Source organism: Barbus barbus (genome assembly GCF_936440315.1).
Source record: "Barbus barbus genome assembly, chromosome: 1".
Lineage (NCBI taxonomy): Eukaryota > Metazoa > Chordata > Actinopteri > Cypriniformes > Cyprinidae > Barbus > Barbus barbus.
The window spans coordinates 43743440-43769554 of record NC_136729.1 but is presented as its reverse complement, the minus strand read 5'-3'; the positions used below and the strand labels follow the sequence as shown (position 1 = coordinate 43769554).

The window sequence follows — 26115 nt, the reverse complement described above, 5'->3', positions numbered from 1 at the left end:
AATCAAAAGCAGCCCTATCAAGTGTAAAGAGAGCGATGTGAACTAATTGCGAAGAAGAAGGGGCTTTATTTCGACATACACTGTGTTAAAGTCAGCGAGTCTGTTTATAAATGACAGTTAGACTTAGTTGGTCAGCGTTATGTTTCTTTTATGCGGATAGTAAGATTACTGGGACAGTTTGACATCGATGTCTTAAGAACGGAATAATAAACTGAACCTGCTTCGTGTTTTGGAGAAAACGAGCCAAATGATGTCAGGAAAGCATTACAAGGGTCAAGAAGTCAGCTGCTGCATCAAATATTTCATTTTTGGATTTAACATAATATTTTGGGTAAGAGCTTGTATATAATGCATCAGTGTTTGTTTATGTCAATGCATGTGATATTATTTCGCTCAGCTCCTTTGTTCTGTTTGTTTGAAACGCGAGAAGCCGTATACTGTACAAGACAGCCAGAATTTGTGGATTAAATCGATTATTCTACGTTGAACGTGTAGCAGACGCCTGTATTTGTGTTAATATAAACTCATTTCATTGAGATATTATAACTGTTTGTCTCAGATGTTCAGGACAGCAGCCGAGTCAAGTGCGCACTACAGATAATCGGCTTACTGTACACCTTACTGTACACCTTACACCGACACCTTACTGTACACCTACTGTACACCTTACACCAACACCTTACTGTACACCTACTGTACACCTTACACCGACACCTTACTGTACACCTACTGTACACCTACTGTACACCTTACTGTACACCTTACACCGACACCTTACTGTACACCTACTGTACACCTTACACCAACACCTTACTGTACACCTTACACCGACACCTTACTGTACACCTTACACCAACACCTTACTGTACACCTACTGTACACCTTACACCAACACCTTACTGTATACCTTACACCAACACCTTACTGTACACCTACTGTACACCTTACACCAACACCTTACTGTAAACCTTACACCGACACCCTACTGTACACCTTACACCAACACCTTACTGTACACCTACTGTACACCTTACACCAACACCTTACTGTACACCTTACACCAACACCTTACTGTACACCTTACTGTACACCTACTGTACACCTTACTGTACACCTTACACCAACACCTTACTGTACACCTTACACCAACACCTTACTGTACACCTACTGTACACCTTACACCAACACCTTACTGTAAACCTTACACCGACACCCTACTGTACACCTTACACCAACACCTTACTGTACACCTACTGTACACCTTACACCAACACCTTACTGTACACCTTACACCAACACCTTACTGTACACCTTACTGTACACCTACTGTACACCTTACTGTACACCTTACACCAACACCTTACTGTACACCTTACACCAACACCTTACTGTACACCTTACTGTACACCTTCTGTACACCTTACTGTACACCTTACACCAACACCTTACTGTACACCTTACACTGACACCTTACACCAACACCTTAATGTAATAAAATGCCACATTGAAAACCAGTTGTGGTAAATGTTACAACATTTTTGTGGATCCCTTACAAATTACGAGCCAAAGATGAAAGACTTTATCACAAAATCCTGTTCTGTAAAGAATCATACACCTTCTGTTACCTCCAGAGGCTGGTGGTCTTTTCACCCCCCTAACTCGTTTATAATTGCATGAACTGATGAGGTTACAACTCTGCCCATGTTGCAGCACTCCTATACTCTTAAAAATAAAAGTTCTTTATTGGAGTTCCATGAAGAACCCTTAACATCCACGGAACCTTTCCATTGCACAAAAGGTTCTTTATAGTGGAAAAGGTTATTTACATGCTTAAATGTTCTTCACACTAAGAAAAAATAGTTCTTTTTAAGAACTGTTCTCTGAAAGCTTCTTTAGGGAAGCAAAAATAATCTCAGCAACCCCCCCTTCTTATTTTTAAGAGTGTAAAGTCTGATTTATTTTTTACAAGTTAGATCAGTACCCCTTTTTCCCATGTTCACTAGTTTTTTCCCATCACCTAGTTTGAGTGTTATCTGGGACGCTCATCCTTTCACATGAGCCCTGTGAGGTTCAATAATGAGGGCGCTATTATTGAGCGTTCACTGTGCTACTGTACAGAACTTCATACACTTGCGACATTAGCTTCTGTACATGTTTACTGCTGTCTCATATTTGTCCCATAATACATTATTCATTGTTACTGGTTCGGTTGAACTCATTGATTCCTTAAAAATAACACTGATGGCTTCTTAAAGGATGGCTTTGTTGTTTCTTAGTTGCCATTTCATTAGACTAGACTAGATGGTAACAAAAGTTAGATTTGTATATTTGACTTCATATTTTGAGGAAGTCTTGCCTTGACATGATACACTATATAATCATAATTTCTTGTTATGATCTCACCCCCGAGTAATGCTTTTTGTCTTTTTTCATGTTTTTATTTGGGTTGTTTTAACATTGGGAGTTTTGTGACACAGCTTGGACACAAAGTATTTTACTGAAAGATGACTCATAATGAAAAGTGACATTTCTCTTACTGTATCAGAAAGCAGCTGCGCTAATTATAGTCAGAGTCCAGTGCACAATTGTCTTGTAGAGCTGAAATTAATAACACCCCTTTAAAGCAGTAAACAAACCTCCCAAATAAATGTATTCATAGATCTATAAATGAAAATGACTCTTTTGGTGAGAGCAGGTGCAGGTTTTTGTATAAGCATGTTTGCAAATAGCATATATAAGAATAATAGTTGTGCACTAGAAATAAAATCAACTAAAGCAATAGTTTTATTTTGGCAGTGTAGCATATAACACCTCAAAAACATTTATCTCGTCTCGGCACACTGTCTGAATGCATTTCCAAATTGGAAGTGAGTCAGGCTCCACTAGCTTGTTCCTTAAGTCAAAGCACTCCTTTGTTCTGTGACATTTTTCTGGCTTACATACAGAATGAGGTATATGTCATTTCCTTTAAGAGCATGCTGGTCATGATGCCAGATGGTGAACAAGAATATAATATATTTAACTAAAAAGGTTGTGCATTTATATTATGGATCGGCCAAATGTGTGTGTGGGGGGGTATTATTGTTATTAAGATTTTATTATAAATGTTTTTAAAGAAGGCTGCATTTATTTGATTAAAACTAGAATAATACTGTGAAATATTATTATAATTTAAAATAACTGTTCTCTATTTGAATATATTATAAATGTAATTTATTCATGTGATGCAAAGCTGAATTTTCAGCATCGTTACTCCAGTCTTCAGCGTCACATGATCCAGAAATAATTTGAATATGCTGATTTGCTGGTAGTATTATCAATTATTTTTGGTGATCAATTATTAATGATGTTCTTATGTCAGCGTTGATTTATTTATTTATTTATTTATTTTCAGGATTCCTTGATGAAAATTAAAAAATAGAAATATTTGGTAACATTATAACTGTTTTTACTCAATTTGATGCATCCTTGCTAAATAAAAGTAGAATTTTTTTATTTTTTATTAAATCTTACTTATCCTAAACTTTTGAATGGTAGCGTATCACAGTTTCCACTGTTTCAACATTGATAATAATAAGAAGAAATGTTTCTTGAGCAGCAAATCAGCGTATTAGATAGTGCTGTCAAAAATAAAAAAAGTTTAATAAAATAAAATTAAAAATTTTGTTTGCATAATATATGTGTGTGTTCTGTGTATATTTATCATGTCTATATAAATACACACACATACAGTATATATATTTATAAAATATTTACATGTCTATTTATATTCATATAATTTATATTATAAATAAATATATTTAATATATAAACATAGCCTATTTTCTGAAATATATGCATGCATGACATGCAAACATATATTATGTAAACAAAAACTTTTATTTTGGATGCGATTAATCTGACTGCACTAATATTAGAATGATTTCTGAAGAATCATGTGACACTAAAGACTGAATTACTTAAACTCAGTGTCGATTCAGTAATAAATTCCATTAAAAATTATTTTATATAAAATAAATGCAAAAAAATGCATGCATGCATTATGCTCTATATGTGACCATTGGCCATTCATTGCATACAGTAATCTTATATAATTCTCTGTACTGTAATATGAAGTGCAGTCATTATGCTTAAGCTTTAATGGAGCAGCTGGTTGTTATGAAAATGATCATAATGCGTGTTTGCTCTGGGAATATTTGTGAATCAATTTCATTCTTTTAGTGTCTTTCCATGCCCGACTGAATCTGATGCTGATGCCATACAGTTTCTTTCAGACTACTTGAGTTTAGAAAGCTTAATAAACACATGCAAACAGCCAAGAAGGAATATGCATTTCTCCATGTATTTGTCCACAGAGACATGTGAACTGGGTGTGTGTGCAATATCACAAACAACACCCTGTGATGCTGAAAAAAGCTGCATGTTTTCCGGTTCGCTCCATTGTGTGCAAAGTTGGATGAGGATGAATGGAGACTTTGTTCTTCACAAAACTTTTAAATCTAAGAAACTAAACTCTCTATTCCTCACTCTCAAGGTCTCCTTCTATTAGCAACCACTTTACAAACTAATTTTAAAAAAAAGTTTTATATTTTAAAATGCCTAAAATTTCCAAAAAAAAATTCACACCATCACAAAACCAGTATTACTAGCCTAGACCAGCATTAATTTAATTAATTTTCTGAAAGGATATCTCTACAAAAATACATTTAAAAAAAAAACATAAACTTTATTTAAAGAAGTGTTCAATGTGGAATTTTTAAAAATATAATAACGGTAACACTTTAGTTTAGGGACTAATTCTCACTATTAACTTATAAGTACTTATAAATCACATATTAATGTCTTATTCTGCATGACCAGCTCTTAATCTTACCCCATACCTAAACTTAACAACTACCTTACTACTTATTAATAAGCAGCAGATTTTTTAAAAGTTGTAAATAATACAAATATTATTGGAATATGTTTTGCCATTTCTTTGTAATTATTTGTTAAATTTACTAGCAATTTCTGAGTGAAAGTGAAAGTAAATCCCACATCAATTTTTTTTCCAGTGTATTAAGTAAATACAGGACTGTACTGTGTCCAAGTTGGAGTTCATTTTTTAGTAAAAGAACTACTGTATGAGAGAGACAATCTGTACACACAATCACTGTACTGTTGTCTTGCATGATTCATGTACACAAAAACTCTTGTGTGAGGCACAGTGGGCGCTCTGATGATGAAAAGATGGAGCGTTACGAGGAACAGACAGGGCCGTTTAGACTGAAATGGCTTGGCAAAATGTAGCTATGAGTGTTTTCTTGAATATTGAATGAAATTCTGGAGGTTTCCAAAGTCTGATGGCTTGTGATATTTATTTATTTATTTAGTGATTTAGCAGACACTTTTATCCAAAGCAACTTACAAATGAGGACATAAGACGCAATCAAAACCAACAAAAGAGCAACAATGTGCAAGTGCTATTACAAGTCTTGGTTAGCCTAACGCAGTACAGATAATTTTTTTTTTTTTATAAAAAGACATATAGATAAAATCAAATTAGAACAGAGAGTGCTAGAAGTTAGAGGGTCAAGTAAAGATGGAACAGATGAGTTTTTAGCCGTTTCTTGAAGATGGGTAAGGATTCGGCTGCTCGGATTGAGTTGGGCAAGTCATTCCACCAGATGGGAACAGTTAATGAAAAAGTCCGTGAAAGTGTTTTTGTGTGTCTTTGGGATGGTACAATAATGCATCGTTCACTTGAAGAACGCAAGCTTCTAGAGGGGACATAAGTCTGAAGTAATGAATTTAGGTAAAGGTGTGCAGAGCCAGTGGTGGTTCTGTAGGCAAACATTAATGCCTTGAATTTAATGTGAGCAGCTATTGGTAGCCAGTGCAAATTGATGAACAGAGGCGTGACATGCATCTTGCAGCGGCATTTTGGATTAATTGTAGAGGTTTAATAGAATTGGCTGGAAGACCTGCCAAGAGAGCATTGCAATAGTCAAGTCTGGACAGAACAAGAGCCTGAACAAGGAGTTGTGTTGCATGTTCCGAGAGAAAGGGCCTGATCTTCTTAATATTGTATAATGCAAATCTGCAGGACCGGGCAGTTTTAGCAGTGTGGTCTGAGAAATTCAGCTTATCATCAATCACAACTCCAAGGTTTCTGGGTGTTTTTGAAGGAGTTATGGTAGATGAGCCTAACTGGAAGGTGAGATTGTGATGAAGCGATGGGTTAGCTGAAACTATAAGCAGTTATGTCTTAGCTAGGTTTAGTTGAAGGTGATGGTCCATCATCCAGCAAGAAATATCTGTTAGACACGCTGAGATGCGAGCAGCTATCATCGGATCATCAGGATGGAATGAGAGGTAGAGTTGAGTGTCATCAGCATAGCAGTGATATAAAAAGCCATGTTTCTGAATGATTGAACCTAGTAATGCCATGTAGACAGAAAAGAGAAGTGGTCCAAGAACTGAGCCCTGAGGCACCCCAGTAGCTAGATGTTGCGACTTGGATACCTCACCTCTCCAAGATACTTTTAAGGACCTATCAGAGAGGTAAGACTCAAACCACTGGAGTGCGGTTCCTGAGATGCCCTTTCTCAATAGGGTTGACAAGAGGATCTGATGGTTGACCGTATCAAAAGCAGCAGACAGATCCAGCAAGATAAGTAATGAAGACTTGGAAGCCGCTCTTGCAAGTCTTAGGGCTTCAACAACAGAAAGCAATGCAGTTTCGGTCGAATGTCCACTTCTGAAGCCAGATTGGTTACGGTCCAGGAGGTTGTTCTGTGTGAGAAAGACAGAGACTTGGTTGAACACAACTCGTTCAAGTGTTTTTGCAATGAAAGGAAGAAGGGAAACCAGTCTATAGTTCCCTAAATGAGTTGGGTTAAGAGTGGGTTTTTTAAGAAGTGGAGTTATACGAGCCTGTTTAAATGCTGAGGGAAAAATTTCAGTGTGAAGGGATGTGTTAACGATGTGAGTGAGTGCAGGTACAACTGCAGGAGAAATGGCTTGAAGGAGATGAGATGGAATAGGATCAAGCGGACAAGTAGTAGGATGACTGGAAAGGATGAGTTTAGAGACTTCTGCCTCAGAAAGTGGAGAGAAGGATGTGAACGAGTGTTTGTTTGCTGGTAAGATGTGTTTGATAGACTGTGGTGTGGAAAATTGTGCAGTGAGGTTTGTAATTTTATTAATGAAGAATGTGGCAAAGTCGTCAGCTGTTAGAGATGATGAGGAGGGGGAGGAGGAGGACAAAGGAGGGAGGAAAATGTTTTAAAGAGCATGCGAGAGTTAAGCGAATTGTTAATTTTGTCATGATAGTATTTCCTTTTAGCAGTGGAAACATTAGTAGAGAAGTCAGAGAGGAGTGATCGATATAAATTAAGGTCAGTAGGATTTTGTGATTTGCGCCATACCCTTTCCGCAGCCCAGAGTTTAGAACAATGTTTTTGGAGAACATCAGATAGCCAAGGGGCAGAAGGGGTGGTACGAGCTGGCTTGGAAGATAAGGGGCGGAAAGTATCTAAACAAGATGTCAGAGAAGAACAGAAAGTATCAGTAGCACTGTTAGCATCAAGAGAGGATGAAACCATAGCAGATAGCCGGGAGGGTTAGAGTGAACGGAAGTTACGTCGAAAAGTGACATGTGGAGGGAATCATTATGTGTCAGGAATCATGTTGAGGGTAAGAGTGAGGAGGAAGTGATCTGAGGTGTGCAGTGGCGTAACCAGCACATGATCAGTGGAGCAGTGTCGTGTGTAAATAAGGTCCAGTTGGTTGCCTGATTTGATGAGTGAAGTGAGTGAGTGAAGTGAGTGAAGTGAGTGAAGTGACATACGAAGTATGGTGACCCATAATAGGAATTTGTGCTCTGCATTTAACCCATCCAAAGTGCACACACACAGCAGTGAACACACACACACCGTGAACACACACCCGGAGCAGTGGGCAGCCATTTATGCTGTGGCGCCCGGGGAGCAGTTGGGGGTTCGGTGTCATTAGGCCACGACTTTCCACCAGTAGTAGCCGTAGTTAGCACTCTCTTGAGATTAAAAGAGGCAAGCAGAGTGTGGAAGTCTGCAGCCTGAGGTTTATCTAGGTGGATGTTGAAGTCTCCAAGTAAGACTAAGGGAGTACCATCCTCGTGAAAGGTTGAGAGCAATAAATCAAATTCTTCCACAAAGTTGCCTAGTGATCCTGGAGGACGATAAACAACTACAAAATGGATTTTTAGAGGGTAGTTAATAGTAACCGAATGTGATTCAAAGGAGCTGTTGATACTCAGAGATGGTAAAGGAGTAAATTTCTAATTATTAGAAATGAGCAGACCAGTACCTCCACCTCTTCCAGTCAAACGGGGGGTGTGGGAAAAGGAAAAATTATTGGAGAGTGCTGCAGGTGTAACATTGGCCTCTGGTTTGATCCAGGTCTCTGTCAGGGCCATGAGGTTTAACCTTGAATGACTAGTAATGGAAGTAATGAAATCAGCTTTGTTGACAGCAGACTGACAATTCCAGAGACCAATAGATAAAGAAAGTAATGTATTATTAGCAGACATAGGCAAAGTGCGCAGGTTGATAGGATTGCGCTGTCTACAATGTGTGATGCATGGTTTGCGAGTGGTATTGATAGTATTGATCTGGAAACACATAGTAAGAATAGGTTATATAAACTAAAACAGAAGTGAAACATGTAGTAGGAATGAGGATAATTAAAAATCGATGCTTATATTCTTTGCCGGTGTCCCTGTCCGGTGGAGTCGCACAGTAGAGTCGATGGTCTTTACACTCTTCGGTCTTCACACGAGGAGCGCTTTACACGACGGCTGTCGTGGTATAATAACCTTTTTTTATACCCATCTAACAAATCACTATTTGAATTCAGCTGGACCCACTTTCATGTTTATCACAAAAAATGGCCAAGCAAGTGCAGACACTGACAAGATACGCAATGCAGTATGAGACCAATCGTCTCAACACAATAAACAAAATAGGCGTTATATATAAATATAATATGATATACAGTACAGATGGGTGATCTGACTAAAGGTCTTGACCCCATTAAAACACAGTGGTTATATTTGAAAGCAATAATGTATTTGTGCAGAATTGCATAGCTGACATTCAGGTCCATGTGTCTCCACCCACGTCTAGCTCTTTTTTATCATTATTATTTTTCTCATAGAGCAAAAATGAAAATATGCTGAAAATGCACCCATCCTCAGGCCTTCCAAGGTCTAGATGAGTTTCTTTCTTCATCACAACAGATTTGGAGAAATTAGGCATTGCATCACCTGCTAACCAATGGATCCACCAATGGATTGAATGGGTGCCGTCAGAATGAGAGTCCAAACAGCTGATAAAAACATTACAATAATCCACACGTAATCCACACCACTCCAGTCCATCAATTAATGTCTTGTGAAGTGAAAAGCTGTGCATTTGTAAGAAACATTTAAATTTAAACCATTGTTTCTGGCCAAAATATGCATTCATAATCCATATAACGCGTCCTCAGTGAAAAAATCCACCCACATGATTGTTTAGAACTGTTTTTAACTGTTTGTATTTTTAAAAGCTTATTAAAATGTCTTAATGATGGATTTGTTTCTTAAAAACATGCATCTTTTCATTTCTTAAAACGTTAATTGATGGACTGGAGTGGTGTGGATTACTTGTGGATTATTGTAATGTTTTTATCAGCTGTTTGGACTCTCATTCTGACGGCACCCATTCACTGCAGAAGATCCAAGTGCTGCAATGCTATATTTCTTCAAATCTGATGAATAAACAAACTAATCTGTATCTTGGAATGCCTAATGATGAGTGAACATTTTTGAGTGAACAATTCCTTTAATTTGGCCTTTAAAGTATTTTTTGGCAGTCGTGGCCTAATGGATAGAGAGTTGGACTTGTAACCCGAAGGTCGTGGGTTCGAGTCTCAGGTCTGGCAGGGATTGTAGGTGGGGGAGTGAATAACCAACACCCTCTCCACCCTCAATACCAGAACTGAGGTGAGACCCTTGAGCAAGGCACCAAACCCCCAACTGCTCCCCGGGTGCTGCAGCATTGGCTGCCCACTGCTCCGGGTGTATGTTCACTACTGAGTGTACACTTGGATGGGTTAAATGCAGAGCACAAATTCCGAGTATGGGTCACCATACTTGGCCACACACCACTCCCCCTTTCCCTTTTGGCTATTCCTTTAATTAAATTTTAATTTCAGCTATACAAAATCTGCCAATAGTACAGTTCTATCTAGAGGAATGCTTTTCTCTATAATTGTGAGCCTGGACCACAAAACCAGTCATAAGGGTCAATTTTTCGAAACTGAGATTTATACATAATCTGAACGCTAAATAAATAAGCTTTCCATTGATGTATGTTTTGTTAGGTTTGGACAATATTTGGCAGAGATACAACTATTTGAAAATCTGGAATCTGAGGGTGCAAAAAAAATCTAAATATTGAGAAATTTTAAATTTGTCCAAATGAAGTGCTTAGCCATGCATATTACTAATCAAAAAATAAGTTTTAATATATTTATGGTAGGAAATTTACAAAATATCTTCATGGAACATGATATTTACTTAATATACTAATGATTTTTGGCATAAAAGAAAAATCAATCATTTTGACTCTTACAATGTATTTTTGGCTATTGCTACAAATATACCCCAGCAACTTAAGACTGGTTTTGTGCTCCAGGGTCACATTTGTGAGCCTTACAGTTAATGTGAACACAGCGCATATTTGTGTATTTAATGTTTGGCAGAGAAAAAAAAAACATTGCAGAATCACATGAGAAGCTGTTGAAATTAAAAACAAGACCATAAGAGTGATATATGGAGACTGGCACCCTTTACAGTCAATCATTATGAGTCATGACCTAATATTTGGTCAGGCTGAAGGGATCTGATAAAATGCTTGCCGTCTTTTTATCTTTAATGTTCAGCATTGGCTCACTGGGAACTTTATTTTTTATATATAATTGTTGGTTAAATCAACATTTAAATGGATAGTTCACACACACAAAAGATACGTTTGGTACAAACAGTATTGGTTCCCATGACTTCCATTATATTTTGGACCAAACAGTAGAAGTCAATGAGAACTGAAAGTGTTTGTTTACTAAAATTCTTCTTCTTTTGTGTTACACAAATAAAAAAATTGAATAATTAATGTGTGAAGTTATTGTCAATGCAATGCAATGTAACATCTCAAAAACCTTCACAACCTTTTAAACCCTCTTAATCTGCTTTGCTTTCTTAAAACAGTGTGTTTTTCACAATCACCATTGCTAAAGTAATGCCGTATCTGTCTTGTTTTATAGTTGCTTGGTGTGGCTTTCCTTGGAATCGGATTGTGGGCATGGAGTGAGAAGGTGAGAAAAAACAGAATTGAATGCATAATCCAAACAATTTATATTTATTCTATATTAACGTACATGTGAAGTTGAGATGTCCCATACTGTATGAGGTGCAGTAATGTGTTGGGGACCTACAGAGCAGTGATGTTTTAGGATTACTGCCATAATATTATATTTTTATTAATATTTTTCATATCAAGTGTTTTTAATATATATTTTTTTAAATATGTATAATATAGTTTTTATTTTTTTTATTTTAGTTTTGCAAATAATGTTGCCTTGGCAGCTAGCTGAAATAAAATATGTTGATTTATTTTATTTTTTTCAGTTAATGTTTGCATTGTTTCAAGTGTATTCATTCATTTGTTAGTTTAGTTAAGCACCCTGTTAAGTACCCTAACAGCATTATCACATGTTTGCAGCTGTTTGCCATTTTCTGTGCCGTATTTGTGACTTTGAAACCACACTGTTTCTGTTTATAATGAAATATTTGCAAATATTTGTGTCTGTATAATTGCAAACAATCACATTTGAAACAAATTCTCAAGGTTCTGGGAAGCCGTTCAACTAATTAGAGCTCTGTGTGTTCTTCAGGGAGTCCTGTCTAACATCTCCTCCATCACGGATCTGGGTGGATTTGATCCTGTGTGGTTGTTTCTGGTGGTGGGAGGGGTGATGTTCATCCTGGGTTTCGCTGGCTGTATCGGGGCCTTGAGGGAAAACACCTTTCTGCTCAAATTTGTATGTTTGCAAGTTTTGATTCTTATTAGGTGTAGCCTCCTACAAAACAGATTAGTGCTTTTTTTAACACTTGCATGCATGGGTATTTCCACAGGGACGAACATCTACCAGAGAGTGCATGTACAAAGCATTTTACTTTGCATTTACATTTTTACCAGAGACGAACTACTGGACATAAGGCAACACACACCGGACAATTTTTTTCCGGTTTTTGATTATTCAGACGCTTTGTTGGATGTATTGGTCGGAGGGGCAGCGGTCCTAGTCAAACGCGCGCTCAGACGGAAAAGAGGGAAGCGCGCCGGCGCGCTGGTTAAACTCCGCGAACGCGGCTTCCGAACTGCGCTCCCAAGCATTCATCTAGCGAATCTCCGATCCCTTCCTAACAAAATGGATGAACTACTACTCCTCACCCACACAAATAAGGACTTTACAAACTCTGCTGCATTGTGCTTCACTGAAACCTGGCTGAGTGAAAACATCCCGGATAACATGCTTCATTTGCCGGGATATCAGCTGTTCAGATCAGACCGCATCACGGAGCTAACGGGGAAAACGAGAGGTGGTGGACTATGTTTCTACATAAATGAAGGTTGGTGTTCAGATGTAACAACTCTGAAGAAGATGTGTTCTCCTAATTTGGAGGCCTTCTTCATAAACTGTAAGCCGTTCTATTCACCCCGCGAGTTTTCCTCCTTCATTCTCGTGAATGTGTACGTGCCTCCGGACGCGTGCGTGAGCGCCGCGATGCAACAGCTGGCTGAACAAATATCTGAAACAGAGCAAAGGTACCCGGACTCTTTTTTAATCATTCTTGGAGATTTTAATAAAGCAAATCTCTCCCGCGAACTGCCAAAATACAGACAGCACGTTACATGTCCCACCAGAGACAGTAATATATTGGATCATTGTTACACAATAATTAAAGATGCATATCACTCTGTCCCACGGGCAGCTCTGGGGCTCTCTGATCACTGTTTGGTTCATCTCATACCGACCTATAGGCAAAAACTCAAATCTTCGAAGCCTGTATTAAGAACTGTTAAGAGATGGACTAATGAAGCAGAGCAAGATTTAAAAGCTTGTTTTGACCTCACTGATTGGAGTGTTTTTGAAGCCGCTGCCACCGATCTGGATGAACTCACAGAGACTGTAACATCATATATCAGTTTCTGTGAGGATATATGCATCCCCACCAGGACATTCTTATCATTCAATAATGATAAACCGTGGTTTACTGGGAAACTCAAACAACTTCGTCAGGCCAAAGAGGACGCTTACAGAAGTGGGGATAAAATCTTGTATAACCAGGCCAGGAACAGACTAACAAAGGAGATCAGAGTGGCTAAAAAGAACTACTCTGAGAAGTTGAAAAAAGAACTTTCAGCCAACGATCCGGCGTCGGTATGGACTGGTCTGAGGAGCATCACCATGTACAAGACACCACCCCCACAGTCTGTGGAGAATCAACAACTGGCTGACGATCTCAATGTGTTCTACTGCAGATTTGAAAAGGCCAGACTGACACCCAACACCCGCTCTGATCTGCACTTCACACATTCACCTTCCCCCCCTGCAACCCCCCTTACTCCCTCCCCCACCATTCTACCTGCGTTTAAAGTCTGTGTAGAGGATGTGAACCGGGTCTTCAGAAAACAGAAATCTAGGAAAGCTTCAGGACCAGACGGTATTTCACCTGCCTGTCTAAAAGTCTGTGCTGACCAATTGGCCCCCATCTTTACACAAATCTTCAACAGATCTCTGGAGCTGTGTGAAGTTCCCCGCTGCTTCAAACGCTCCACCATCATTCCCGTCCCCAAAAAGCCCAAAATCACTGGACTTAATGACTACAGACCTGTCGCACTCACGTCTGTGGTCATGAAGTCACTTGAGAGACTGGTCCTGGCCTACCTGAAGGACATCACTAGACCCTTGCTGGATCCTCTTCAGTTTGCCTATAGAGCAAACAGGTCTGTGGATGACGCTGTCAATATGGGACTGCATTACATCCTGCAACACCTCCACAAACCTGGGAATTATGCAAGGATCTTATTTGTGGACTTCAGCTCGGCCTTCAATACCATCATACCTGACCTTCTCTCAGACAAACTGAGACAGCTCTCTGTGCCCTCCTCCATCTGTCAGTGGATCACCAGCTTCCTGACAGACAGGCAGCAGCTAGTGAGGCTGGGCAAACTCACATCCAGGACTCTCACCATCAGCACTGGCGCCCCTCAGGGTTGCGTTCTCTCCCCACTGCTCTTCTCTCTCTACACGAATGACTGCACATCAAAGGACCCCTCTGTCAAGCTCCTGAAGTTTGCGGACGACACTACAGTCATAGGCCTCATCAAGGACGGTGACGAGTCTGCTTACAGACAGGAAGTTGAGCAGCTGGCTGTCTGGTGCAGCCTTAACAACCTGGAGCTGAACACGCTCAAAACTGTGGAGATGATAGTGGACTTCAGGAGAAACCCCCCTGCTCTCCCCCCACTCACCATCATGAACAGCACTGTGACTTTAGTAGAGTCATTCAGATTCCTGGGCACCACCATCTCCCAGGACCTGAAGTGGGACAATCACATTGACTCTATTGCGAAAAAGGCCCAGCAGAGGCTGTATTTCCTCCGCCAGCTAAGGAAGTTCAACCTGCCTCAGGAGCTGCTGAAACAGTTCTACTCTGCAATCATCGAGTCTGTCCTATGTTCTTCTATAACTGTTTGGTTTGGTTCAGCTACCAAAACAGACATCAGAAGACTACAACGGACAGTTAGGACTGCTGAGAGGATTATCGGTGCCCCTCTGCCCAGCCTCCAAGAACTTTACACCTCCAGAGTGAGGAAAAGGGCTAAGAAAGTCACTCTGGACCCCTCACACCCAGCTCACTCTCTCTTTGTACTGTTGCCCTCTGGCCGGCGCTACAGATCACTGAGCACCAGAACAGCCAGACACAAGAACAGTTTTTTCCCCCAGGCCGTATCCCACCTGAACAACACATAACACACCCCGGTACTGTACATCTGTAAATAACCCATCAAACCTTCATCTGTACATAGGACACATGCACATTCACAGTTCTGTCTATGGTCATGTCTCTTTTCTGTATATTTTTATTTTTATTACTATTGTTATCCTTAATTATTGTATATTCTCTTCATTAGTGTTCTTTATCACCTTAATTATATGTTGTCTGCACTATGTTTGTACTTTCTGTACTGGAAGCTCATAACACCAAGACAAATTCCTTGTGTGTGCAAACACACTTGGCAATAAAGCTCTTTCTGATTCTGATTCTGATTCTGATTTTAGGCACAGTTAGAAAATACTACAATAGAATATACTGTATATTTGATGTTATATTTGTCACTTTGTAAATGCAACAAGTGAAGAACAGGATTGATTGCTTCTGTGCTTATATATTATGATTTGTTATAACATTATTCAGAAAAGGAAATAAATACTAAAGTAAATGAGGTATAGAGGTAAAATGAGTGCTAATGAATAATAAATAAAGTGTACTTGTTTCTCTCCTCTCCCAGTTTTCTGTGTTTCTGGGGATAATCTTCTTCCTGGAGCTGACCGCCGGTGTCCTGGCCTTTGTCTTTAAAGACTGGATTAAAGATCAGCTCAACTTTTTCATCAACAACAACATACGAGCCTACAGAGATGACATTGACTTGCAGAACCTCATCGACTTCACTCAGGAATATGTAAGACTGCAGCCTAGAGAGCAGAGAGTGCTCATGTCTCCAATATACAGACAGAGAAAATACACTAGAAAGCGAAAATAAGGAAAGGTGCAAACAAGTTGAAAGGGGAAAGATGTGTGTGCACAGGAGAAAAAAATCAAACTATTAGTTTATCTGCGCCACATGTCATTACAGAAGCAGTTTCCATAGCAACGGCATGACTTGAAGACTCCTTATTCACTGTCAGCACACACAGTGCACTTACTGAGATCCCTGTTGGTTCACATTTCTTCATTTCTTTGAATAGTAAGATGTCAAACTGCTCAGAATTTAGTTTATTTCGAGGAATGTCTTGACATTTAGAAGGTTCCTGGGTCATTCCCAGGAAATGGTGCCATTTGGGTCTAAAAGTTGTTGTTTTTCTTATCTAAAAAAGTTATCTATTGCACTTAAATCTTATTTTTTCACCTCAGACTCGAAGTACTAAGTCCAAAACAACTATAGACATTGGGAGAACACTACAAGATGACCCCAATAGTCAGATTCGTGGCCATCAAATGTTTCTAGAGACACTTTATAGATCGATATATAGCTTTATTATTCTAATTGAATGTATTGAGTATATTTAAGTGAATTTGAAATACTGTTACCAATTAAATGAAATCCGTATCAACAAAATTCATCTTTGCACTGTAGAGGAGGCACAAAAGCTGCAAAAGTTGGAATAAATGCATTTACACTGCAATTATTGTTGCTTAATGCTATGATATTAATTTCTTATATATAATAGCCAACTTTGAATATAGAAATTTGAAATGTTACAAAATATGAAGTTACACTTTATTTTAAGGTGTCCTTGTTGCAGTGTAATTATACGTTTAAGTACTGAGTAATATTAATTAACTACATGTACTAATGTATAGGGTTAGGATTAGAGTTTGGTCTAGAGTTACTTGCATATAATTATGCATAATATATTTTTATTATAATAGTAAGTACATGTAACGTGTAACAAGGGCACCTTAAAATAAAGTGTTACCAAAAATGATACTTTAAAATATGAACTTAAAACCAGTAGGTGGCGGCAAGCTTAATAAGTGAGTCATTGAATAATTAATCGATTTGTTAAAAAATGGCTGATTCGTTCAGGAATGAAGCATGTGTGTCTTTATGAGCTTTATGAGTGAGTCATTGAATCATTCGTTAGACTGATTCAAATCCAAAAACACAGATTCTTTCAGAAGTGAAACAGTGTTGCATATTGCATATTTGTTTTAACTGATTTTGTTTTAACAGACAATACTGATAATTCTGTCATTAAACTCACTTAATATTCACTTTATAATGTGGGATATTGCTTTAAAATATCATTGTAAATATAAAAAACAAGGGGCATACAGGGGCTAATATTTTGTCCTCATATCTTGAATTTTATTCATTTTGGTGGCATTTTGCCTCAAGTTCCCATTCATTTCTGACCCTGCTGGTTACAGTGTTGCAAAGTACCTCTAATTATTTATCAAAACTAACTGAAAAAAAATAATGAGTAATATCACTTAGTTTTGGCATGCCTTTTAATAACCTGTAATTGAAAACATATTAATATTTGCATTTAAAATATTGTGAATGTTGCAAAAGTGCAAACATATCATGTTACATTACTTCAGTCAATATTTCGTGGTTTGTGTCACACAATGTTTTTTTTAATGTTCAAAAACATTTGTGATGACACTCACATTAAGGTTCAAACATAGAATTCATATTCTATATTTTCATATTTTATTCAATTTTTTCATGTATTCATCATATTCTTGTATATTTGTGTTTGATATAAAGAAACACATTAAAATGTAACAGTAGGATATACTAATTAATATTCTAGTGAAAAACGCATAGTAAAACATGCAATTGTCTCGTTAACACTTTATTTATTTATTTGCATTACTCAGTTAACAGTGTGACATCCATCAGTGCAACAAAGTTCAGTTTCCTATTAATGATACAAGTAGAAATTCACACTTGGCACACAAATGACGTTGTTTCCTGAGCAAAGCCCTGCTACAGTCCCACACTGCACTGCAACTGCAGCTTTACTGTGTTTTTACCAGCTTTATGCTCTGTACTGCAGATCTCTTTCCAGCAGATGCCTTTCCTCAGGACAGATTTAATTAGATATCAGAGTCAGGCAGATGCTGTCATGTTATTTCCTTGCTGACCTTGCATGATAAAGAAGACAGACACTGCATGTCAACATCAAATACTAGTATAATGGGAAAACATGGGGGATGACGGCTTGCTTATGCCACATCTGTGACATTGATGTGTATTAAACAGATACAGTCTAATGCATTTAATGCTTCCTATTAGAGTGTTCTTATATTCCAAATTATTGCTATTTAATCTCAGTTTTATGATGAATGTGCTTTCCAAAACCCAAGAAATATTATTGCATGCACAATGTTTGCCTTTCCTTAGTGGGAATGCTGTGGGGCGTTTGGAGCAGATGACTGGAACCTCAACATCTACTTCAACTGCACAGACAGCAACCCCAGCCGAGAAAAATGTGGCGTGCCCTTCTCCTGTTGCACCAAAGACCCAGCGGTAAGAGATGAATTTTTATGGCAACTGAATGAAAGATATAGTTCACCCAAACATGTAAATGTGCTAAAATTTACAAGCAATCCAAGATGTAGATGAGATTTGGAGAAATGTAGCATTGCATCACTTGCTCAGCAATGGATCCTCTGCAGTGAATGGGTGCCGTCAGAATGTCAGCCGTCCAAACATCTGATAAAAACAGCACAATAATCCACAAGTAATCCACACCACTCCAGTCCATCAGTTAATGTATTTTGAAGAGAAAAGCTGTGCGTTTGTAAGAAAAAAATCCATCATTAAGACAGGTTTAACCTAAAACCGTCGCTACTGGCTAAAATATGAGTCCTCGGTCAATAATATTGCTTTTTCATACTTTGAAATGGCATACTTTGAAAATGTTCAAAACAAGATTTCCAGAAGAGATTTGAAAGAGGAACAACAACTATTGAGGGTGAAATAAGTCATGAAGATTCGAAGGGTGACAGGAACATCCTGTTACTAGTTTGTAAGGAGGAAGACTTATAAAAATGATGAAGTAACTAAGTGCTATTTCCAGTCTTATCTCTTCACTCCACCCACACTGGAATTCTTCACACTGTCAACGTACTTTGAAATGTTACCATTGTCTTCCATTAATTCCACATCAATTATGTGTTTTTCAGGAGGATGTAATCAACACACAGTGTGGATATGATGTTCGGGCAAAACCGGTGAGTCTTGAGACTTTACACTCCCTCCGTCAGTGTTTCCTCTGCCTCCTGCACTTCACCTCTGCGTGCTTCTGAGAGCCAATATATCAACCGCACAACTCTCAAAGTAAAGGCCCGTTTGACTGACCTGTAAAAAAAGGAAGCAGTTATTCATTTCATACAAGTCATTCAAAATACTGTACACAGGCATAATATAAATATGCATGCATATAAAAGTTATTTTCACAATTTCTTAATAATTCATAATAATATGATTTATGAACGTTAATAAATTAATAAGTTATAATTTAAGAAGTTAATTTAAAAATCGACTAATAAAAATAAAAGCAGGAAAGTCATGCTAGATATTTGTATAAAATAAGTGATGCTACAAAGTAAGTTTGAATTGAAATGTATGTGATCTCACACAACAAATATTCTGACGGCATAAACTTTGCAGAAAACAAAGTATAACATGCTATACATCATTTCAACAAAGAAATGGCTCACACATTGTGATTATAGTGAAATTCTGAAATTTGAAGAAAAAAAAAACAGAAAAAGTATTTTCTTCTAAAAAAATTTTTTTTTACTGTGATATATAATGTAAACAAAACATATGCATGGTCCTTTAGATTAAGGATCTGTGAGATGACATGGGAAGTAACTTAAGTGTGTGTGTTCAAACTTTAGACTCTTAGTGTGCATGTGTAGAAAGAGGACAAAGCATAGATCCTGGTTTCATGTGTTCATCATTAGGATGCAGAGCAGAAGACATACATTAATGTCAAAGGCTGTGTGCCGCAGTTTGAGAAATGGCTACAGGACAACCTGACAGTAGTGGCTGGGATCTTCATCGGCATCGCTCTGCTGCAGGTGAGAACACCTTCATCTGCAATCGCTGACTGCTTCTACTATTTATACTTCGTCTCTTTTTCCACAGATATTTGGAATATGCCTTGCGCAAAATTTAGTCAGCGATATTGAAGCTGTGAGAGCCAGCTGGTAAGAACACACACATGCAAACTCACAACTCTTTTCCTGCTCCACTTTTGCATACTGCCACGGCAAGCAGCTTTTCTCTTTCACCCCAGTGCTTTGATGCCTGTACATCTTCAACTTTATTCATAATGCACATTGATGTCTCACTCACATTAACGACTCAGCGTATTTCTGGAGTCTTAAAAAACTCAAAACAACCTTTCCTAGTTTGCCGTTTTTGCTTCGAGAAATGCCATCATGTGGACAAAACAGGAACCAGACGAAGATGATGTTTGATCAAAACTCTCCCAACTATCAGAGTCAGATCACTTAAACAAAAAAATACTGTTAAAATACATCAAATGAAGATTCATTATAAAACCGGCCAGCATCATATTTGCTGAATGTAATCCAATACTTGTTTCTTACTAATTTGGGGTGCTGATTAAATTTTTTTTTTTCAAGTGTATTTTGCTTTAGCATGTCACTTTCTCATTATATTATTGTTTATGTATAGTTCTTCGACGTTAAATATCAGTGAAGTCAGTAAACAGTAGCCTATTTGAACATGTTATTTTAAAACTGAAACTTTTGACATTTGACTCTTGCATTAAAGAGCATTAAAGCAATAGTTCACCCAAAAATTTCACCCTGCATGTTTGTAAGAAACAAATCCTTCAAGACATTTGAAGCTTCTATCTATAATATTGCTTTCTTCAGTGAAAAAGTCATCTTGTCTGAATCAGGAGAGAAATATGCACAGTTCAAGCACCGTTTACAAGTCAAAACAGTTTCTAAACAAATATGTGGGTGGATTTTAATGTGAGAGGACAACAGAAAATGGACTTTTATCACTGGATGAAGTGTTATTATGGATTATAGACTTGTATTTTGGCCAGAAACGTTAAAATGTGTTACAAACACACAACAAGATGTTAATTGAGTGGTGTGGATTACTTGTGTTTTTATCAGCTGTTTGGTCTCTCATTCTGACGGCACCCATTCACTTTTCCTTTAGGTGATGCACAAATAATTAGAAAAATATCTGATTTTGTGCGAAAAAAGAAACACTAGAATTTTTTTTTTCAACTCAGCATCATCAAATTAGGTAATATTAGCCCTTTTTATATTCATTTAGAAAAATATTAGAGCATTTATTTATGATTCATGGCTGTGTAATAATTTAGCGTTCACTTTAGAGTCATTCTCTCTAGGCTAATGTGAATGTGATTTTATCTCCTCGCGATACACACACACACACCACCTCTCCACTCACTTTCCTCCGTTCCTCTCTGTCACATCCACACCGACTCACCTCACAACTTCACTTCTCCTCCACATGCCTTCATCAGGGTGCCGCCCCCCTCTTACGTCGCCCGCCGCCCCCCGTCCCACTACAGCAAGAAAGCCTCGGCGTACTCCTGAGGGAGGTTGGCCTGGTGGGTGTGAAACGTGCCTGCTTGTGTTGTGTGTGTTCTCCTAGATCATCAGCGCTCTGCTCTTCCTCCACTGAGGGCTAGTCAATGTTCTCTTAGGGTGTATTCACACGTCTTGTTTGGCTCGATTGAATCAAACTCAAGTTCACTTACCCCTTTGGTGCAGATCTTTTGGGCAGGCAATCGCACTCGGGTGCGCACCAAACAACCGAACCGAGACCCAGCTGAAGAGGTGGTCTCGGTCCGCTTCCAAACAAACTCTGGTATGGTTTAATGGATGAACAAATTAATGGATGATCTTAAGCACACGTGTGGTTTTGTTTACAGTTTCTGGTTCACTTGCAAAAAGGGCAGTGTGAAAGCAAACCACACCAAACCAAAAAAAAATCAACATTGTATTTGGTCCAAAGCTTTCCTGGTGTGAATACACCCTTACATCCTCCTCCATGACAGTAAATATTCCTCAGGCATTCACTAACATTCAAACCAGTTACACTTTCACATGTTTAACCATCTTTACACCTGGATGAGATTCTCTGATTTGTTTATTTTCAAAGTTTCAAGTGCAGTTCACCTTAAGAAAGAAGTTTTTATACCCTTGTAAAAAATAAGAGTAGTTATTAGAAAAATAATATGCATATAAGTGCAAACTGAATGTGATGTTTTTCAGACATTTCATTGCATTTTAATTGATATTAAATGAAAATGTATTATAGTTTAATTTAAATTAAATGCAATAAGTTGACCGTAGCTGACCATCTTTATATGTAAATTATAGGAAATATGGTTAAAGTGTAAAAAAAAAAAAAAAAAAAAAGAAACAGTAGTAAGTACTTAAGATTGTATTTTACATTATTTATAAGATTGTACATTTTTATATTTTTAGTGTACTTATCATATATGACATCAAATACTAATGTTTTTTTTTACTTTTTAAATTCAGCTTTTCACATAAATTGTTATACTCATAATATAATATTTGTAATTAAATATTTTGTATTAAATTATGTGCAAATTCAATTACTACCTTCCTTCTTGGAGCCAGTGTTGTTTTTGTATATCATTGATTATTACAGTTTATATATTTATATATATATGTATTTGAGTAATTTAGTCATTTTTATTCGTTTTTGCTATTTTTATTCATTTTTATTTCAGTTTTTGTTATTTTAGTGCAAGTTACACTAAATGAAAATGAGAAATGTTGCCTTGGCAGCTATATGTTTGTATTTATTTTGTATTGTAAGTTAAAAAACTAAAATAATTGTTATGGTTTTAATTTTGGTTATGTGTTATTATAACCCTGTAGGGAGCCCACTGTATATTACAAACAAACAAACAATTAATTCATTAAAAATTAATAAAAAATGACCATTTTAAAATTAAAATAATATTTCATTCATAAGGTATGATTTTCTTCAATTCTGTTCTCTCCAACAAATATGTTCTGTGAAATATGAAATATACTACATCATATATTCTACAAAGTATATTGTGATATGTTTTTAAAGTGAATAATTTAATAAGAATTGCATGGCCTTATTGTAAGACCCTGTCATGCATCCTCACAGTTCCAGTCCCACAGAGATCTACTGCAGGAAGAGTGCAGTAAATGTGAATGTGTCTCCATGATCATTGTCATCTTAACCCCGTCCTTTTGCTCCTCAGATTCTCTCTCCCACTTCTAGTCCCGTTTAGCTCCTCGAGCTGTGTACTGTGTGGCATCAAGCCTCATCCCTCATTATAACCTTCATCTGCCAGCTGGCCTTGCTGCAACCCTTCCATGCATCCCACATCAGTCATGTTCTCTCTAGATGAAAATCAGTCAGTCACACTGTAGATTGCAATGCTGATTTCTCTTATGCAAGGCCCCATTTGTCAAGTTGGCACAAAAAATAAAAGCTCTACTTTGGTTTTATTGGAAAAGTCAGTGAGTGGAGTAATGCCAACTCTTAATGAGGCCTTACACAATTGGCTTTAGACTTCTGTTTATGACCCATGTCTTCTTTTTATATCTTTGTCTTCTGCAGTTTGTTCACATGAAGTGGCAGCTAGTCTTTCAGACACTCACAGGTAATTCATACACACACTTCCATAACACACAATGAATGAAATGAACATTAATATGATGGAAGTAAATATTCTAATATAATACTGATTTCATGCTAACTTTAATAGTCTTAAAGGAACAGTTCCCCCAAAAATGCAAACTTGCTAAAGAAATGTACTCACTCTCGGGCCATCCAAGATGTAGATGAGTTTGTTGAACAGATTTCAGATGAACCCAGTGAATGGGTGCCGTCAGAATGAGAGTCCAAACAGCTGATCACAGTAATCCACACCACTCCAGTCCATCAGTTAATGTCTTGTGAAGCAAAAAGCTGTGTGTTTCTAAGAAACAAATCCATCATTAAGACATTTTTAACCTCGAACTGTTGCTTCTGGCTAAAATACAAGTCCTCTATAAATAATATTGCTTTCTACAGAGAAAAGGTCTGAATCAGGAGAGAAATAAGCACAGATCAAGCACCGTGAAAACAGTTTAAAACAAATATGTGGATGGATTTTGATGTGAGCGGACAAGAGGAACTGCAGGAATTGTTATTATGGATTATTAACTCTAGCCGCAACAGTTTAAAATGTCTTAATGATGAATGTGTTTCTTACAAACATGCAACTTTTTGCATCACAAGATGTTAATTGATGGACTGGAGACATGTGGATTATTGTGATGTTTTTATCAGCTGTTTGGACTCTCATTCTGACGGCACCCATTCACAAAGGATCCATTGGTGAACAAGTGATGCAATGCTACATTTCTCCAAATCTGTTCTGATCCACATCTTTGATGGGCTGAGAGAGATTACGTTTTAATTTTTGGTGGAACTACTCCTTTAATACCAACCTAAATAGAAAGATCTGATTTGACGTGAAATAGTCCAAACTGTGTTTCTTTCTCTTTGTAAACAGGCCTATGCCAGCACGATCAAGGTAGCGAATGATGAACACAAGATGCCAAGTGCACTGGATTGTGTGTGTATGCGTTTCCACCGTAACCTTTTACCATCTGTAAATAGTGCAACTTTTTCTGGAGTGGTTTATGTGTCAAAACGGGACTGTAAAAGCATTACAAAAAGCATCGTTCGAAACACTTTCCATCACCCTGAAAAAAAAATAACATGCACAAACATAATTGAAACCAGGGTCTGTCACAATTGGCTCGTTAGTTCAGTATTCAGGACACTGGTTAAGGATGTCTGCTGCACCGAACGCTTGCTCACTAAAATTTCCACAATGCACCGTAAAAACCAGTGAACTAATGTTAAATATCACATAAACATATTAATAACAACAAATGAGGTTATTTTGGCATAATGACTTTATTTTATTAAGCTACAGTCAGTGTTAACATCAGGCTTTTGGAGAACGTTTATTTTGTTCATCTCTCAATCATCATTGCATTATATGTTTTAAAACTACAGAGCTTTGATCATAAAACCAAGCATTTAAATGTCATCTGAGACATATTATTGAGAAATGCAGCGGGACACATGATATTTATAAGAAAGTATTCGGTCATATGGTTGTAAGGGTCTCATTGGTTTATATTACAAGGTACCAGAATTTAATATTTTGGTCATACAAATATCAGAAACCGCACCAAATTGAATGTTTAATGCTTTTCCCTTTTTGAATATGAGCTCTATATTCCACTATTTCATACTATATGATCCTAATGTATCAAATATGAAAAACACATGCTTATTTAAACTCTTGCATTTCAAAAAATTAGATTTTTTTTAATGACTATTATTCCATATGTCTGGCTTTACAAGGTCAGTTCTTAAAAATATTAATACTGACCATATTAAGATTATATGATATACATCTAGGCCTAAACATATAGAAATAGACTGATGCTGGAAACGTTACAGTTTGTTCAGTGGCGTGTGAAGCTCAGTCAGCGAGTTTCTCATTCACAATGTTTTTTAATTATTCTGTTAACACCGTTTCATGCATTTCAGTTGTATATTACATTTCACTCTTAAGTATAAACATTTGAAGCAAATCTTGCAGCTTAAGTTCACTAAAACAGTCAGGAAGTCATTCAAACATTTCATTTTGTTTTTATTTTTTGTAAAATGTATTTTTGCCCTTGCACTAACAAATTCGAGATCCTGGAAAATTTCTTATGCAGATGTTTATCTTTCACAAGCAATTTCTGATAAAGAGAACCATGTACCGTGGCAGTATTTTTCTGTAACGTACAGACGAATCAGAAGCTTGTTTGTTGCAGGTTGTTGTAAATATCCGAGTGATATTTTAGCACTTTCACAATGCAAACACTCCGTAACACACTGCTGTATGTAGCACTCGTGTAATTGTACATCACTAAAACTGCTTTTAACATGGTTTTTCTTTTAAGGACGTTCTGATGTAGCGTTTACAGTTACAATGCATTTCAAATGTGTTCATGCTTATGAAAAGAAGGGAGAGAGGGTTCGATCTGGAGGTGTGATGATATTAATATTAGCAGTTATTTAGGCTGTGTGTCATACATTTACTTGATGTTCCAGCAATAAGAACAAATATTTTCAATAAATTATTTGTCAGCATTGT

General features: G+C 37.4%; 1 protein-coding gene across 6 annotated transcripts; it reads left to right on the top strand.

Moving 5' to 3' along the window:
- Positions 1-26115, top strand: LOC306875904 (tetraspanin-5). Of its 6 annotated transcripts, XR_013784776.1 has the most exons (11): positions 1-331; positions 11326-11376; positions 11956-12102; positions 15642-15812; positions 18267-18392; positions 19052-19099; positions 19838-19954; positions 20022-20083; positions 21412-21498; positions 23526-23568; positions 24466-26115. XR_013784776.1 is itself a non-coding variant. In XM_079426704.1 (10 exons), the coding sequence occupies exons 1-9, from the start codon at positions 248-250 to the stop codon at positions 23536-23538; spliced, it is 819 nt and encodes a 272-aa protein (XP_079282830.1). In that variant the 5' UTR covers positions 1-247; the 3' UTR covers positions 23539-23568; positions 24466-26115. The 6 variants fall into 6 exon arrangements, 4 of the variants coding, with proteins under 4 accessions (XP_079282830.1, XP_079282829.1, XP_079282828.1 ...); XM_079426704.1 differs by lacking the exon at positions 21412-21498; XR_013784777.1 differs by lacking the exon at positions 11956-12102 and having other exon boundaries at positions 7-331; positions 24466-26114.

Coding starts and splice junctions, on each gene's coding strand:
- LOC306875904 (XM_079426702.1), top strand. CDS start 248: ATGATGTCAGGAAAGCATTACAAGGGTCAAGAAGTCAGCTGCTGCATC. Junction 19,955..20,021: donor TCGGCATCGCTCTGCTGCAG/GTGAGAACACCT, acceptor CTTTTTCCACAG/ATATTTGGAATATGCCTTGC. Junction 20,084..21,411: donor GAAGCTGTGAGAGCCAGCTG/GTAAGAACACAC, acceptor TGCCTTCATCAG/GGTGCCGCCCCCCTCTTACG.